Source organism: Solanum stenotomum, chromosome 7 (assembly GCF_019186545.1).
Source record: "Solanum stenotomum isolate F172 chromosome 7, ASM1918654v1, whole genome shotgun sequence".
NCBI classification, from domain to species: domain Eukaryota; kingdom Viridiplantae; phylum Streptophyta; class Magnoliopsida; order Solanales; family Solanaceae; genus Solanum; species Solanum stenotomum.
The window spans coordinates 52,171,195-52,187,600 of record NC_064288.1 but is presented as its reverse complement, the minus strand read 5'-3'; the positions used below and the strand labels follow the sequence as shown (position 1 = coordinate 52,187,600).

The 16,406-nt window shown below is 33.1% G+C and overlaps 2 protein-coding genes across 4 annotated transcripts; both read left to right on the top strand.

The window, feature by feature from the left end:
* The first annotated feature begins 2,921 nt into the window (after positions 1 to 2,921).
* On the top strand, positions 2,922 to 9,290 carry LOC125871685 (synaptotagmin-3-like). Of its 3 annotated transcripts, XM_049552330.1 has the most exons (12): positions 2,922 to 3,166; positions 4,288 to 4,389; positions 4,479 to 4,529; positions 4,638 to 4,761; positions 4,863 to 4,981; positions 5,315 to 5,416; positions 5,548 to 5,622; positions 6,460 to 6,536; positions 7,236 to 7,485; positions 8,098 to 8,466; positions 8,684 to 8,812; positions 8,916 to 9,290. In XM_049552330.1, exons 1-12 carry the CDS (start codon positions 3,056 to 3,058, stop codon positions 9,042 to 9,044), a joined length of 1,638 nt encoding a protein of 545 aa, XP_049408287.1. In that variant the 5' UTR covers positions 2,922 to 3,055; the 3' UTR covers positions 9,045 to 9,290. The 3 variants fall into 3 exon arrangements, with proteins under 3 accessions (XP_049408287.1, XP_049408289.1, XP_049408288.1); XM_049552332.1 differs by lacking the exon at positions 2,922 to 3,166 and having other exon boundaries at positions 4,282 to 4,389; positions 4,684 to 4,761; positions 5,552 to 5,622; XM_049552331.1 differs by lacking the exons at positions 2,922 to 3,166; positions 4,288 to 4,389 and having other exon boundaries at positions 4,507 to 4,529; positions 5,552 to 5,622.
* A 2,885-nt stretch (positions 9,291 to 12,175) lies between these two features.
* Positions 12,176 to 16,020, top strand: LOC125870425 (29 kDa ribonucleoprotein A, chloroplastic-like). Its single transcript, XM_049550860.1, has 5 exons — positions 12,176 to 12,630; positions 13,952 to 14,053; positions 14,485 to 14,799; positions 15,479 to 15,585; positions 15,762 to 16,020. The coding sequence occupies exons 1-4, from the start codon at positions 12,244 to 12,246 to the stop codon at positions 15,542 to 15,544; spliced, it is 870 nt and encodes a 289-aa protein (XP_049406817.1). The 5' UTR covers positions 12,176 to 12,243; the 3' UTR covers positions 15,545 to 15,585; positions 15,762 to 16,020.
* Positions 16,021 to 16,406: the final 386 nt, after the last annotated feature.

Sequence of the window (16,406 nt, the reverse complement as noted above, 5' to 3'; positions counted from 1 at the left end):
TCTTATACTTTTTCATGTATTTTTTTTCTTTTAACATATTACTCAAGCTTTGAGACTTTGAATTTTAAATGGTTCAATAAAAGTTATAGTCCATAGATATTAATAAGGGCCTCTATTAGTAAAACTAATAAAGCTCAAACCAAATCAATACTAATGTTAACAAAATAATTAATTAAGTCAACATTAAGAAAGACAATACTGTTGAATATTTATTTTTTAGCTTTACATTGGTTTAGACTTTCAAATTATTTTAGCATGATGATGATAATTTTTTATGACTTATTAATTTACAATATCTATTTTATGCGATTTCATTATTATTTTTTTGTTGAATATTTTAGTGTCATCACCCATCTCATATTTTGTGTTGTTTTCTTAAGAAACGCGTTAGATAATTATATTTTAGTAGGACTAACGAAATATTTGGAGCACAAATTAATTATAAATTTGTATAAATACTTTGTCGGAAAAATTCAAAAATTCGAAAAACCGAAATTGAAAAACCCAAGTACTATCAATTTGGTTTATAAATTTAAAAATTTTACACAAATAATTTAATTTGATATTTAAAAAATCTCGACCAATCTGATCATATTAATTTATTTATTCAAATAAAGAAACTTTCAATTTCATGAATAGTGACAAATAATATTAATTAATTCCTCCGTCCTAGAAGATTGACGGGGTTCAAAACATCAGAATTAATCAGTCTCTTTGAAATACAAATTATTAATTTTAATTAGTCTCCATATACACAGAAGTTGTTGTAAATTATAATTACTTAGTTAATTATATTTGAAAAAGAACTGTTTAACTATCTAAAAATTAGTACCATGATTTATTGATATTGATATGACGAATGGACTAATATTTTCATTTTTAATTAAAAAAATTCTATTCATAAAAACAGAATTAATTTTGTTTGTTGAGCAGATGTAGGAGTTCAAACACAAATTTATTCGAATTTACTAGTTTTTTCTCAAATAATAAATATATAAGATAATGGTTACAAATACACTAAAAATATCATATTTTGTGAATTTTTTTTACATGAACTATCAAATATTTGTGTTTTCTAATTGAAATAAAGCTTCAATGTATATAGAAGACCTCACAATTTAAAAAGTAACTATAGAAACAAGGGAACCTACTATTTCTTTTTTTATTTATTAGAATTTTAATATAATTATTTATTAAAATATACTCGACTAGTACTAAAAGTGCATGATATACACTCTCTTTTGGTTTAAAAATAGTGTTAAATGACACTATGTGAATAATTAAAGAAATTAATTAGTAAATTAATTTTTTTTACTCCCTTTAACCCAATCTCCAATATAAATAAATTGTTAAGACTTTTATAATAATGAATAATTTTTTTCTTCAAAATTATCCTTCGTTTTAATGACTTTAAAATCCCAAAAATAATGACTATTTAAGAAAAGTTTGGAAACAAACATCTAAAATATTTTTTTTACCTAATTTCTTATTTAAACTATCTTGTGTTTGTGTTTCTTACCCAAACCAAATATAATGACAAAATACATTTCAAATGCTATCAAGTCTTTAGGCCCAAATTTAAAATTTTCTATTTTTTGTGGTGTTTCTCATGTGGAGAAAATGACATAAATAGTCTCTCAACTATAAGAGTAGGTCTAAAATGGTCCCTGAATTATACACTTAACGAATTTAGTCCTTCAACTATTCAAAAACTTGTCAGTTTTGGTCCCTTAACTATACACTTAACGAATTTAGTCCTTCAACTATTCAATAACTTGTCAGTTTTGGTCCCTTAACTATACACTTAACGAATTTAGTCCTTCAATTATTCAAAAACTTGTCAGTTTTGGTCTCTTAACTATACACTTAACTAATTTAGTCCTTCAACTATTCAAAAACTTGTCAGTTTTGGTCCTTTAACTATACACTTATCGATTTTAGTCCCTTAACTATAAACTTATCGATTTTAGTCTTTTAAGTATTCAAAAACTTATCCAATTTGGTCTTTGCCCATTTTTTTAAATACAAATAGCTTAAGTTTATATTAACAGAATCTATGCCTCGAGAAATTAAATCCCTTAGCAACTTTTTCTGTTGGTTCTCTCTCCATTACTTTTTCTTCAAATTAACTTTACGCGAAGAACCTTAACCTCAACAATTTAAAATAAAATTAACGAGGAAAGAAAATATAAGTCATAATTTTATTCAACAGAGGATAAAATGAAGCATATTATTGTTACTAATGACTTGAATGTGTTAAACTTTATTATAAAAAAAAAAGTTATTATCCGTTAAATCCAAAGTTTGTACTCCAACGATTTCATTGAACGGAATTTGTTTAATTTTTCAGGTAATTTATAAAATGGTAGATTTGCAATTTTTTAAACTTTTTTTTTAAATAGATCAATTTTATTATTCTATTCATTTTATTTTACGTAAAGAAATTTCAGTAAATTAAATAAAATTCGCATTGATTAGCATGATGCATGATAAGTTTCTCGAACAAAAACTATCAAAGTTTAGATGGTGCGTATTAAAAACCAAAACTATTTGAATTAAAAAAATGGACAAAGACCAAACTTGATAAGTTTGTGAATATTTAAAGGACTAAAATCGATAAATTTATAGTTAAGGGATTAAAACCGATAAGTATATAGTTAAATGATCAAAACTGACAATTTTTTAAATAGTTAAAGAACTAAATCCATTAAGTGACCATTTTAGACCTACTCGAGAGTATTTATGTCATTTATTCTTCTCATGTGCAACAAGAAACTTTATAATAATATTCATTGATAATTCAATTAATGCCACGTCTTTGAATTTTGTTTAAGTTGATTATTTCTACACGTTCCTTAGGTGTTCAAAATCTCTCAACATCAATAACTAGGCGCCAGCCCTTTTTTTCCTTTAACATTGTTTTCTTTCTTTATAAGATGATAATTTTCATGGGTGGCATGTACACTATTGAGGGAATCATGGATTTGGGTTTGGATGTTCTTTATTTATTGATATAAAAATGGGGTTTGTTGAATTTTTTGAATGATTAAAGAAAATGGGGTTTCTTGGAAGTTTATTAGGAATTCTTGGTTTTGGAGTTGGAATTTCGATTGGTTTGATTGTGGGGTATTTTTTGTTCATATACTTTGAGCCCAGAGATGTTAAGGTAAAATGCACTGCTTTTTAATGTTAAAGATTGAGTTTTTATTTCGTGTTACTGTTTTGGTTTGATCATTATTGGATAGTAATTATTTGATATTTGATTTTGATATGCTTTACTTGAGCTGAGCACTGCGTATGTTGTTGTTGTATATTGGATATGTTGTTGTCTTGAATGGTGTTTTAGTAGAGATTATTAAGGTAAAATGCACTGCTTTCAATTGGAAAAGATTGAGTTTTTATTTTCACTGTTTTGGTTTGATCATAATAGGATAGTAGCTATTTGATGAAATTTCAGCTGGAATGACTAACTTTGTAGTTTTTTTGGTTATGTTTTGTTGCTACTGTTCTTTTCTCCTTTATTTTTAGCATGACTTCTGCACTAATGTATTTCTTTCCAATACTTGGTGTTGATATGCTTTTACTGAGCTGACAAGCTATCGGAAACAATGTCTCTACCTTATGTGATTTTTGTTGTTGTTGTATATTGGTTCTGTTTTCTGCATATGCTGTTGTCTTGAATGGTGTTTCACTAGAAATTGTTAGTTTTGTTCAGTTATATTAGATGAGTGTTCGATGACGCGATGCTGAAGTAGCTGATTTTACTAATGTTGGTGCAAAATCATTGGCAAATTCAGGGTCTATAGTCGGTGGATTTGGAAGGAGTGTGATATTATTATATGTTCGTCTTTTAGTTTTTTCTTCATATGTACATGTAGTTAGAGGCTGAAGTAATGGGTTCAATTGAACCAGAAGTGAAGCTAGGTCCCATTTATAATTCGTATACTGTGAAATAGGAAAAAAATGAATTTTTTTTTTGATAATGTATAAACTGTTGAACCCCTTGACATAAGTGAAAATTTTAGTGAAGAAGAGGCTAAAAGTTGCTACTTTTGAGTCCCCTTGTATAAATTTCTGGCTCCGCCACCGAGTTGAACCTACATAATCCGCCCTGAATCAGCTTATTTCCAGTATTCTTATGTAAAGATGAAGATAGACATGTTGATATGCAATATATAGAATTGAAAGAGATACATTTTGAGCAAATTTCTGCTTCTTTATAAGGTTTAACAAATGCAAACCAACTTATTTGAAAGTGAACTGAACTTCTCAAATGCAAATCTGCAGGATTATCCAGAAAGTTCACCATTTGATGAAATTGAGCCAAACTCGTTAGTTGATCTTCTACCTGAACTTCCCTTATGGGTGATGAATCCAGACTACGAGCGGGTAAGTGTTTGCCCCTTTTTGAATTTAAATTCTTTCATCCTAATATCCCAAGTCAAGCTTATCTAGGCAATGCTTCTATTGGTGTGTAGGTTAACTGGTTCAATGAGTTTATAGCTAATATGTGGCCTTATCTTGATAAGGTAATTGCAAATTCTTCACTTTGTATTTCCGACATATCATTTCATGGAAATGGTCTGAAGAATATCAGCATGCCTTAATAGTGTAGACTGATTTTATTTCCTTTACAGGCAATTTGTGGAATTATTAAAAGCACATCCGAACCTATTTTTGCAGAGTATATTGGAAAATATCAGATAAAATCTATCGAGTTTGAGCAACTTATTCTAGGAACAATTCCTCCTAGATTGCATGGTGAACACCATTTTTCATCTAGTACATGAAATGTTGTGACAAGCCACCATCTATAAATTGGAAGTTGCTCGTGTTTCATTTGAGCTCGATCAATATTGCAGGTATTAAAGTATATGATTCCAATGAAAAGGAGCTAGTATTTGAGTTCGCGGTCAGATGGGCTGGAAATCCAAATATAGTTGTGGCATTGAAGTTATTATCTCTAAAAATCTCGGCACAGGTAAGACTGGTTTCCCTTATGTTCTTCTTTCGAAGGATAGATTGACATGATCATCAAACAAAAGTGCTTTGCAATTTGCTTTTTTGTAACTTATCTGATTTATGTTATTTCTTTTGATCACTTTAGTAGAGTTCAGCTACAAGGCTATAAGATTAATCAATTTATTGTTTTTAGTGTATCTTTAAGATTAATCAATTTGCTTCAATAAGATGCTATTGTAAGAATAACAAAATAAACATAAGGAATGATTTTTTACTCAACTTTTGGGTAAAATTAATAGTGTAACTCTTGATGGATTATTTTTTTACCAAGCTTAGCTATATTTATCTTCAGTTGGTAGATTTCCAAGTGGCTGCTACAGCAAGGGCGACACTGAAACCTTTTGTCCCAACCTTCCCATGCTTTTCAAACATAGTAGTATCATTGACAAAGAAGGTACGTAAGCTTGCAAAATATCTGTGGTTTTCAAAGATTCTAATCGTGCTGATTAGTTTTAAATTACAACAAATAATATGGTAATAACTCTTTATAACTTCTCTAACTAAAAATAACAATCATATATGTAGCCAGAGGTAGACTTTGGGCTAAAAGTAATTGGAGGAGATCTCATGGCAATCCCTGGTTTACACCATTTTGTTCAGGTATGCTTCCTCTTTTACCTAGTGTGTTTCTTAAGTACTAAACTCCATAGGCTAAGCTTGCATTGGATGAAATCAAAAGTTCCTTCACTCCTTTTTTTGTTGCAAAGGGACTGGTATCAAGTTTAATCATTTCTGAGAACTTCACCAATTTGATCTGCGATTCCAAGGATAGAATCACAAGATTATTTCTTTGACTCGTGATCATTAGTATGCATCAAGGGAATTTACAGAAAAAATCTTTCAACTTGGCACTGATACAAAAACAATCTGCAATTTGAGTTAATTATGTTATTTCGACAGTACAATTCTTAAAGTAAATCAACAAGCTGGAAGATGTTTGGTTACTAAGAGATGTAAAATGCATTTGAGTCTGTAATGCAATAAGAAGACAGGAAATAGTTAATACCGGACATCATAGAAATGGCTTGGGTGAATTCGTGGCTGCAGATTAATAGTTGTAGAAAATGTGTACCCTGAAATCTTATGCATTGGTTTTGATATGACTGAACTATAATAGATAAAGTTACTGAATTAGGAAAGCTTATAAAAGGGAGTAACATAACATGATTTATCTGCTTAATAGTTAAGGTGTATTGCTCTCGAATGAGTCTGTTACATCAATTTTTCCTTCGTAAACATATAAATATTATGATACCATTGTATCTAAAGTTGGCCATTGTTGTTTACCTACACTCAAAAGTACATAGACTGAATAAAGTTTGCAGCTCTCCCTTGCATTCTATGTGTTTCTAGATTCAAACTGACTGTATTACAGACAGGAATCTTTTACATTATCCTTCTCAGCTAATTTTATTTGATAAATTCATTGGGTGGCAGGAAACTATAAGCAAGCAAGTCGCCAGACTTTACCTCTGGCCACAAACACTTGACATACCAATTCTTGACAGTTCAATGTAAGTTGTTAACAAACAATAATTTACTTGAAATATTGTCAATGGACTAATTCCTGACAGCCATTTGCACTTCTGTTGTCGTGATACTTATGAATTGTTGTTGTAGTAGCCTAATGCAATTTCTTAGACTTTGGTTTTCTCAAAATATAGTCATCTTCCTTATTCTATTCCTCTAAAATTTCCTTTTTTCTTTGTCCAAGTCTTTCGAATTCATGTATTTTACCATTCCTTGTGTACTGCAAAAGTTTCAAATTTCTATTGTTAAAATATGTAACATTCTACAAAGGGCATCCAAAGGGATTTAAAAGGTTCTAGTCTACTCTAATTATTAAAATCAATTCTTGGTACTCTACTTAAAGCCAAATTTTATGTTGTCTCTACCTATTCTAAAGCTCTAGGCTTCCTCTATGCACTCACCCAATCTAGCTCTAGGCTTCTCTCTTGTGCTCATTGAGTCACTAGCACTGTTCTAGACACACTCTTTAGGCTGTTGAATGAACTCTTTGTTCCGCTCCACTCTTCTGTATGTTGAGCCATATAGGTTATGCCTTAAGGTTTGGTTAGATGAAAGTCTTAGAAATATGATGTCTCCTATATCGGTACCTAAACGCATCCAAAGTGGTTTAGCCTTACAGTATCGGGTTTGATGCTCAAATTCTTATCTATTTACCAACATTAGCTTTTGTATTTTTTTTATAGAGGAGCTGTGAAGAAGCCTGTTGGAATACTACACGTGAAGGTTCTGAGAGCACAGAAACTTTTGAACATGGACTTTTTGAGTAAATCAGATCCATATGTTAAACTCAGCTTAGGTGGGGACATGCTTCCAGCAAAGAAGACTACTGTAAAGATGAACAGTCTAGATCCCGTGTGGGATGAGGATTTCAAATTGACCGTTAAGGATCCCGAGGCTCAAGTTCTGCAGCTGCATCTATATGACTGGGAAAAGGTCAGAATCTTGATTTGATATATCATGGTATTGTGGCACCACATTGGTGTTTCAAACTTTTTACTTTAGAATCAAAGACCATCATAGTACTCCAAAGCTATTCATACGTACACTTCTTTGCAGTTTTCTGATATCTACAATCCTGGTTCTGATTTTCTGTTAAAAAGGAATTGTATTATGTACACCATCCATCTCAAATTTCAAAGACCCTCTTTTACTTTCTCGGAGTTTAAGAGTAAAATGGTTGAATATCAACTTGGTAGAGAAGCGTAAGATTTTGTAAACTAGAGAAGTTATCTGAATAGATATAATATCAAAGTTGTGTACTATGAACTATGAATAACTTCAGTTTGAATCCTTGGAGGTGGTAAAATGCAAAGGGTTATGTTTATTGCCATCTTGATGTTCAAAATTACTCGTCGGTTGTCCACGAGACACAGTGGCGATAAGTTAGAGCATTTAGTTGACAGTTGAGGTGTCTAAATGTGCACTCTCAAAATGGAGTGCTTACTGTTTGAGTGTTTGTTTATGTGTTATGACTTTCTAAAAAAATATATTGCAACAATCTCCTTAAAAACACGAATTGTCCACTGAAATTGCTTTGTTTCACAGATTGGGGCACATGACAAGTTGGGTATGCAAGTAGTGCCACTGAAATTGCTCAAGCCATATGAGAAGAAAGAACTAGCTCTTGATTTGGTCCACAGCTTAAACCCAAACGACCCTCAGAACAAGAAGCCGCGAGGCCAACTTATGTTGGAAATGTCCTTCATCCCTTTCCAAGAAGATAGTGTAAAGTTTAGTGGACCTCTTAGTTTTCACGAAAGAAAGGAGAGTATTTCAAGCCTTTCAGATGACATTTCCTTGCGTGGAGCAGGTTTGCTTTTGGTTACTGTTATTGCTGCTGAAGATGTAGAAGGGAAGAACCATACCAATCCTTATGCAATCGTAGTGCTTCGAGGAGAAAAAAAGAAAACTAAGGTGATTCTTACACTCTCATATATACAGTTAACTGTATACTCGTTTTCATAGTTTAAACTTGATAGTTCAACCTTTAAGATTCAAAATTTAATATTTATGTGTGTGTTTACGTTCGTTAAAAAAAAACTAGATTCACTTGAACCCATGCTCCGTTCACCTTTGGTTAACCATCTTATTGCTTCTGTTGCCTTAACCTTTATTTACCGACTACCTGTAGGCAAGGAACAAAACGTGGAATCCAAAATGGGAAGAAGAATTCCAGTTTATGTTGGAAGAAGCTCCATTGAAGGAGCTAATCCATATTGAAGTCAAGAGCAAGAAGAGAAGATTTGGTTTTCGGTCTAAGGTAAACGAACCATTGTCAACAAATGTCCTCAGCTTCCATTACTGCAATTGTTGTATACAAAAACTGATATTTGTTGCATTCTGATTTCCTTTTTCGTCTGTAGGAGTTACTTGGCTATGTCGATATCCAACTGAAGGATGTTATCTTCAATGGACGTATCAACGAGAAGTACCATCTCATCAATTCTAAAGATGGGATTTTACATGTTGACATCAGATGGAAGGTGATCTAACAACTGCAGCTTCCTCTGTATTTCGGAATTATCCATTTTGATATTAATCACATTGAGGCTTAAATGAAGAAGCGAGTATTCATACAGCCCACCTAGCTTGTTTGGGACTGAGGCGTAGTTTGGACAGTCTGATCAGAAGTTCTCCTAGTAGTTGTTGTGTTTCTCAAAATCATAGCACAATGCCCAGATTTTTGTTTGTTTGTTTGTTTATAAACCATGAAAAGAAATGCATACAAACATAACATGTTTATTACTAGCACTGTTATATACCTTTTATCTTCTCTTGTCATGTATATACTTGTTTGGGTATATCAATATCAATTCAATAATGAATAAACTACATCCCAAGTTTACTTAGTTGAGATCGATTATATGAATTCACTGTATCAAATATGGTATACTAAGATTTCTTTAATCAAGATACTAAGCGTACGTTTGACCAAGCTTCTATAAACTAAATTCTAAAATGTGATTTTTTGTTAGTATTTGATAAACTAAAATCTTGACAAATATTGACCTTTAATGAAATCCATATTGATTCATTTATGACTCTTATCTCTTTGCAAATGGCAACTAAAGTTTAAAAACTTATGGACAATTTGAATTATGAATTTGTATGAAAGTTGTGTATCTATGTGGAGTGGCACCAACCATAGGTATTATTTGAATCAAGAAAAAAAAGATGTGGTCCAAAATATTGTGTGTTTGGCTTCTTCAAGGCCAATTGATATAGCAAATGAGACAGTTTGCAGCTGTGCCCTTGCAAGTGGCAACTGCCTTTGCCATCTCTTTCATTATTGTGAAACACTAGAAGTTGCATAATTTACAACTGGAACTGTTTTATTCCATTAAGTTGGTACACTGAAAAAAAAGGAAGAGAAAAATCTACAACCTAGCTACAAGTTTAATCACTGTATTAAAGTTTGTTGGAGAAGTTAGAGGGTACTTTTGAAAAAATAACACAAACAGATTCAGTGTACGTAGTCACACAAAATAGGGTCTGAAGAGGGTAGAGTGTTCGCCGATCTTACCCTATCTCATAGGTAGATAAACTATTTCTGATAAACCCTCTGTTCAAAGAAAAATAATCCAAAGCAATCTAGAAAAAAGAGTAACGGAAGTGAAAACATAACAGAGCAAAATATTGCTATAATTGAAGTGCAAGAAACAACAAATAATAACAGAAATTGAAGAATTAGAAACTATAATTAGTGCTTTGTTATGTTTTCACTTCCGTTAACAAAGCACTAAGCATATGTGGTTAATTATATGTGTATGTATGTGTGGCTAATTGTATTCTAGGAGCAATACAATGGCTACTAGAATAAATGGATAACAAGACAAAACACTACTACCTATTACCCTACTCCATGCCTACTACCCTATTCCATGTCCTCGAGAACCTCCTACCTAAGGTCATGTACTCGATAAGTTGATACTATGCCAAATCCTGTCTAATTACTTCTCTCTAATACTTCTTTGGCCTACCATACCTCTCGTAAAATCATCCATAACCATCATCTCACACCTTCACATTGAGGGATGTGTGCATCACCTCTTCACATGTCCAAACCATTACTACTTTATATTGTGCAATGACTTCAGAAAGAAATTAACATTTAATACACACATCATCTGCTAGTTCAAGTAAAGTACACTACTAAAGGTCCTCAGACTCTAAAATAGTTTTTCCTAGAAAACATAACTGCCCCTGCCCAGTGACGAGTTTATAGTCTAAATATAGGGCACGTGAATTCATGATTTTTTTTTGTAAATGTATATATTTTTCAGAATTGATATAATATTTTTTGTCAACACTCATACTACAAAAAAGCTAAATGATGCACTTAGTTAAATGTTGAGTTATTTACCTAGAAGACTAGGGATCAGTCCTCACAAATCACAATACATGGAAAAATCACATACACTTTACATACTGTTGGCCTCCCCCATACAGTTGGTCAATGTTGTGCACTTACTGTTTGAAAACACATATATCATACCCAGTTAACCACACATACATACAAATATATCTAACTTCTGCTTTGAAAATACATACATACACATATAATTAACCACATATGCATCCAATTTCTGCTCTGAAAATAAATACATACAAATACAATTAGCCACACATACATACACATAAAGTTACAATATTCAAAATGGTATTCACATGATTTCAGTAAGAATTAGATTTTATATTCGCACGCAGGGGAGTAGGCACATGTATGTCACCTTCATCACAAAAAAAACTGCATATACAAGTAAAATGATACACAAAGTGATTAAATAATATATTTTGGACACCCTTAACATAATAGGTTGTTATAGCCTAGTGGTTTAAGATGTCTTGAATGTGTGTTTAGACAACTTTAATGAGCTAGTGTCATGTGTTCAAATCTCACTTGCAACAAATTTTCCCATTTTTAAAAAGAGTTTTTGTTGTTTAATTTTTGGACCCTCTTCGTGAAATTCCTGCCTCCGCCACTGTTCGCACGGATACAATATATTTTGCTATGATTTGAAAGAAAAATACAAAAACTAAGGGGTCGTTTGGTAGAGTGTATTAAAAAAAATAATGCATGCATTAACCTTGTATATTACTAGTACCTTGTTTGGTACTCTTTTCCAACCTATAAGCATTAGTTATACACTCTATTGTATATTAAGGTGTGTATTGCTAATACCATGGATTTCTAGGTATTAGCAATGCAATGGTTTTAATGCATGCATTAACTCACTTAAAGACCCAATTGCCCCTCAATACCTTTTTTTTTTATATATCTTTTCCACCATAATAGTGAAGGGTATCTTTGTAAATAATTTTATTAATGCAAACATAACTAATACATACATTGCTAATGCAATCATTACTAATACACTCTATTTAACATTATTTTTATACACTCTACCAAACGACCCCTGGTGAAATTTTTCGAAGACAATACACCCAGCTTAATGCCTCAAACAAACATGGCCCATGGGCCTTATCCTCTAAAAACAAACCCAAACCCAAAAATCTCCTTCATTATGGACCCAAAATATCTCTTCAAACACCACATCTCCTCTTCCCAATAAAATATCCAACATTTCACATTATAAATCCCCGTATCTACATACAACACACTCTGTCTTCACAATTCTTTTGCTTCAATAAAAACCTTATCTTCAAAATTTTCTTCAATTTCCTTCTCCAATGGCTTCTTCTTCTTCTTCCCTCCATTTCCTTTCACTTACACCACAAACACTCCCAAAACCCACTTCCCAAACAACTTCAATTTCCTTCTTTTCACTTCCTCCTTCCTCTTTAAACCTTTCTTTATCATCTTCTTCAACCACAAGAAACTTCGAATCTTCTCGTTTTGTTCGTAAAGTAACCCTTTCTGATTTTGACCAAATTGAGGAAGTTGAGGCTGGTGGTGATGATGAGGAGGAGGGGGGTTTGAGTGATGAAGGTGCTTCATATGAAGAACGTAATGCCAATCCTGACCTTAAAATCTTTGTTGGTAATTTGCCTTTCAGTGTTGACAGTGCGGCTCTTGCTGAGCTTTTTGAGCGTGCTGGAGATGTTGAAATGGTTGAGGTAATTAAAAGATTCAATCTTTTTTTGTGGGGTTTAGTTGTTTTGGTAATTTGAGGTTTTGTTTGCTATGGTTGAGGTAATAAAAAAATTGAATCTTTGCAAACCTAAAAGTAGTAGAATTGGCCTTTTGGGTCGATCTCGTCCCACTGGGCTTGCATTGTTTGCGAGCTATTGGATAGGTGTGGGGTTTACCTTGTGTGCATCCAAAGGTAGCTGCACTGGATTCCATTGTCATAAAAAAAAGTAGTGAAATTGAAGTGTTTATTATACTCTGCTGCTTGTAATACATTGTTATGGGAGAAAGATTTAATCTCATTTGTGGTGTTTATGTGTTTATATAGTTTTGAGGGATTGTTTGGCTATGTTTAAGTGAGAACCCTTGTGAAGTTTGAATCTTTAAGGTCTGTGCAAATCATAAATGTAGTAAAATTGAAGTGGATATCTCTGAGTAGATAAGATGTTCACAAAATTCAACATGTTAATAGAGCAGTAAATGATTAATTGTTTTTGAGTAGGCTTCTTGTTTAGATGATTTGAAGTTTTGTTTGGCTATGTTTAAATAACTAACCTTGTGCCTTTGAATCTTTATTGTTTGTGCTAACCTAAAAGTAGTAAAGGGGCTATTTCTGACAGTTTAGTCTGTTAGATAACATGTTCCCACAATTCAACATATTATCAGAGCAATCCCATACATGAGGGGATATATAGCATATCTAAGAGTAGCAAGTAGATGTGTCTTATCCTAACAACTTAAACTTGAAGATGAGGCTTTTTATACTATTCAACAAGGTTTTTACTGGATAAGTTTATTTATGCCTTACGAATCCTTTGGGGTTGCTCAAATGGTTTGGCTTGGGACTTCCTTAATGGAGGTCTCAAGTTCGAAACTCCTTGCCTGTGTCAGTTGGGTTGGCCTTCTGGGGTGAGCTCGTTGCACAGGGTTTGCTAGTGCGGTTTACCCCTCGTGTGTGGTTTGCAAGCTATGGCAAAGGAGTGTGGTTCCATTGTCATATAGAAGAAATTTTTATTTATGCCTTAAGGTGTTATAGAAGGAAATTGTTCCAGCTTCTTGATTTTTTGGTGTACAGTTAGGATATTAAGGATTTGATGGTAGGCTAATGGACTTGTTAAATTGAAATTCCGCTTGGCAATGTTTGAATAGACAACCATGTTGAGCATTTAAGGTTTTGTTATTGATATAATCTTATTGTGTGACTTTAGCATAAATGGTCGTTGTTTTCAATCTTGATTGGGAGAGTGAGGATGTGAAGAATTGGATAAGAGGTTTAATCGGACTTACTGGAGCTGCTAACTTTTTCAGGTTATCTATGACAAGCTTACAGGAAGAAGCAGAGGTTTTGGCTTTGTGACAATGTCCTCCAAAGAGGCAGTTGAAGCCGCCTGTCAACAATTTAATGGCTATGTAAAGTCTTTTGCTTTGTTGTCTTTTCTTGGTTATTATGCTCTAACGTGTGTGTCCAAATATTCCCTTAAGTCCTGAATTTCCGTGTTCTTGGATATCTTAATCTATTTTTGGAATTCAACTGTTGTGTTCAGTTAACAATTTTAAAAATGGTATAACGGAAGACCAGTACTCCCTTTTAATATTAACATATTTTGCAATGTGCCATACTGCAGATTTCAATACTAATTTTGATGATGAAATCCACCCCTCCCCCCACACACACAAAAAAAAAAAAAAAAAAACTATAAAAATTGCTGATTAAGTGATTTCAGCTCTCATTCTCAACCATCATTTTGTGGATCCTAATACGCTTGTTGTTAGTAATACTTTCTTTATGCAAAATTTCTTTGCTGAAATTCAACACTAAGCATATTTGATTCCTTTGGCAGGAAATTGACGGGAGGGCACTGAGGGTGAATTCTGGGCCAGCACCACCCAAAAGGGAGAATTCTTTCGGGGGCAATTCTTCTTACCAGGGAGGTAGGGGTGGAGGGAGTATGGACAGCTCCAACAGAGTCTACGTAGGAAACCTTGCATGGAGTGTTGACCAACAACAACTTGAGACCTTGTTCAGTGAGCAAGGAAAGGTCGTGGATGCCAAAGTAGTCTATGATAGAGATAGCGGTAGATCAAGGGGCTTTGGATTTGTAACATACAGTTCCGCTAAGGAGGTCAACGATGCAATTGAAAGCTTGGATGGTGTTGTAAGTCATCCTTACTCAGCTAAACAATTATCTTTCTTTATGTTTTGTATGTGCATGTGTCTTCACATGTTGATTTCATTTTCCATTCAGGCTGGTTTTGTACCGGCTTCACATGTACTATCTATTGTAAACCCCCCCACCCCCACGTAGATGATATCTGTCATCACTACAACAAGAACAACTTTTAGCGGGAATAAATATACACATTAAACAAAGAGTGCTAAAGCCTTTACCGGCATTAGTTTATTGTCATTAGATTCAATGTTGTTATAAACTTTAAGGACACTTACAAAGAGTGATAATTGCCACTAAAGATCATTTTTGGTGTAGCGCATGCTACTTAATGTTATGTGATTTGCATGGTTTAGAGTGTTGGATTAGTTTTACCCTCAATATGTCTTCTAAATGACGATGTAGATATGCATGATTATATAGTTATCAAGCGTGGGTTTCAATCTTCTAGATATTTTTCCCTTTGACTTGTCTGCGTTTGTAGATATGTAATATACCGTTGATCTAGTCTGGTATAATGTTATTTATGAATCTGTTTTGCATTCTTTTCTACAAACTTCTATATGATTTTCTTGTAGTAAAATGAGTTTTTAGTCATACTTGTAATTACTACTGCTTTGTTGATCGTGTTTTTGATTGTTTTTCCATGTTAAACTTTGTGGTGTAGGACCTAGGTGGCAGGGCCATCCGTGTAAGTCCTGCTGAAGCTCGTCCACCCAGACGTCAATTCTGAAGATTGTAGCCAACATCTTTTTGACCGAGAAAAGGCTTGAGGTAAACAACTCGCGTGCTCTCTTTTTCTGGGCTGTTTCTTGAGTCTTCACATCTTGAAATTCATCAATATATCAATGTTCAATTGTCATGCGATTAGCAAGCCAAGTAATATAAGTTTCAAAAGTCGAACCAAAATATATGCTTTTGTTTACAAAAGTGAATAATTTACATGGCAGGGTCCAGGAGATTACGATAGTTGCAGAAATGAATGAGTTATTAACTTTGCAACAGCTATCTTAAACTTGCGCGGACAAACTACTCTCTACTCCTGGACTAACTAGAGCTCTCAAGTAAATTAGATTTCGTAATGTATGTTCTGAAATTGCCTCAGGAAAAAATTCTGATCTTGTAATATGATTCTATCCATCACTTGTTGACAGACAAGACAATGAAAAAGTTTGATACTCTTCGAAAATGTATCTTAGCGCGAAGCATCCTTGTTCTACAAATGAATTAGATAGAATTGTGTGTTTATTGTGTCTATGCCTCTACAACTATCCCCTTTTAGGTTGTGTTGCTCGTACTTTCCAAAAATGCTACCATGCCCATGTCAAATCCTCCCATAATGCACTACATTTTGGAGGAGTTTTAGGTTTCAAGCAATGTTATCAAAGGTGCGCTTAAGCCTTGGAGTGATGCTCCAAATGCGTTGAGTGCTTTGCTTTGCTTAATTTGTGCTTCAATATCATCATCAAGGCTCTACGACATACTTCTCTTTGTGAATGAGCATTTCCTGAAGAGGCAAAGCTAAACCATTGAGATTTCACTTTATCTTAAAACCAATTAATTTGTTCATATATTTGTTATTCATGCTTATAAGT

What these genes read in the sequence shown, in the direction of transcription:
- LOC125871685 (XM_049552330.1), top strand. Translation starts at nt 3,056, where the DNA reads ATGGGGTTTCTTGGAAGTTTATTAGGAATTCTTGGTTTTGGAGTTGGA. An exon ending in TGTGGCCTTATCTTGATAAG is followed by an intron (nt 4,530 to 4,637) that starts GTAATTGCAAAT and finishes TTTCCTTTACAG; the next exon opens with GCAATTTGTGGAATTATTAA. An exon ending in GTTTACACCATTTTGTTCAG is followed by an intron (nt 5,623 to 6,459) that starts GTATGCTTCCTC and finishes ATTGGGTGGCAG; the next exon opens with GAAACTATAAGCAAGCAAGT.
- LOC125870425 (XM_049550860.1), top strand. Translation starts at nt 12,244, where the DNA reads ATGGCTTCTTCTTCTTCTTCCCTCCATTTCCTTTCACTTACACCACAA. An exon ending in GAGATGTTGAAATGGTTGAG is followed by an intron (nt 12,631 to 13,951) that starts GTAATTAAAAGA and finishes TAACTTTTTCAG; the next exon opens with GTTATCTATGACAAGCTTAC. An exon ending in TTGAAAGCTTGGATGGTGTT is followed by an intron (nt 14,800 to 15,478) that starts GTAAGTCATCCT and finishes TTTGTGGTGTAG; the next exon opens with GACCTAGGTGGCAGGGCCAT.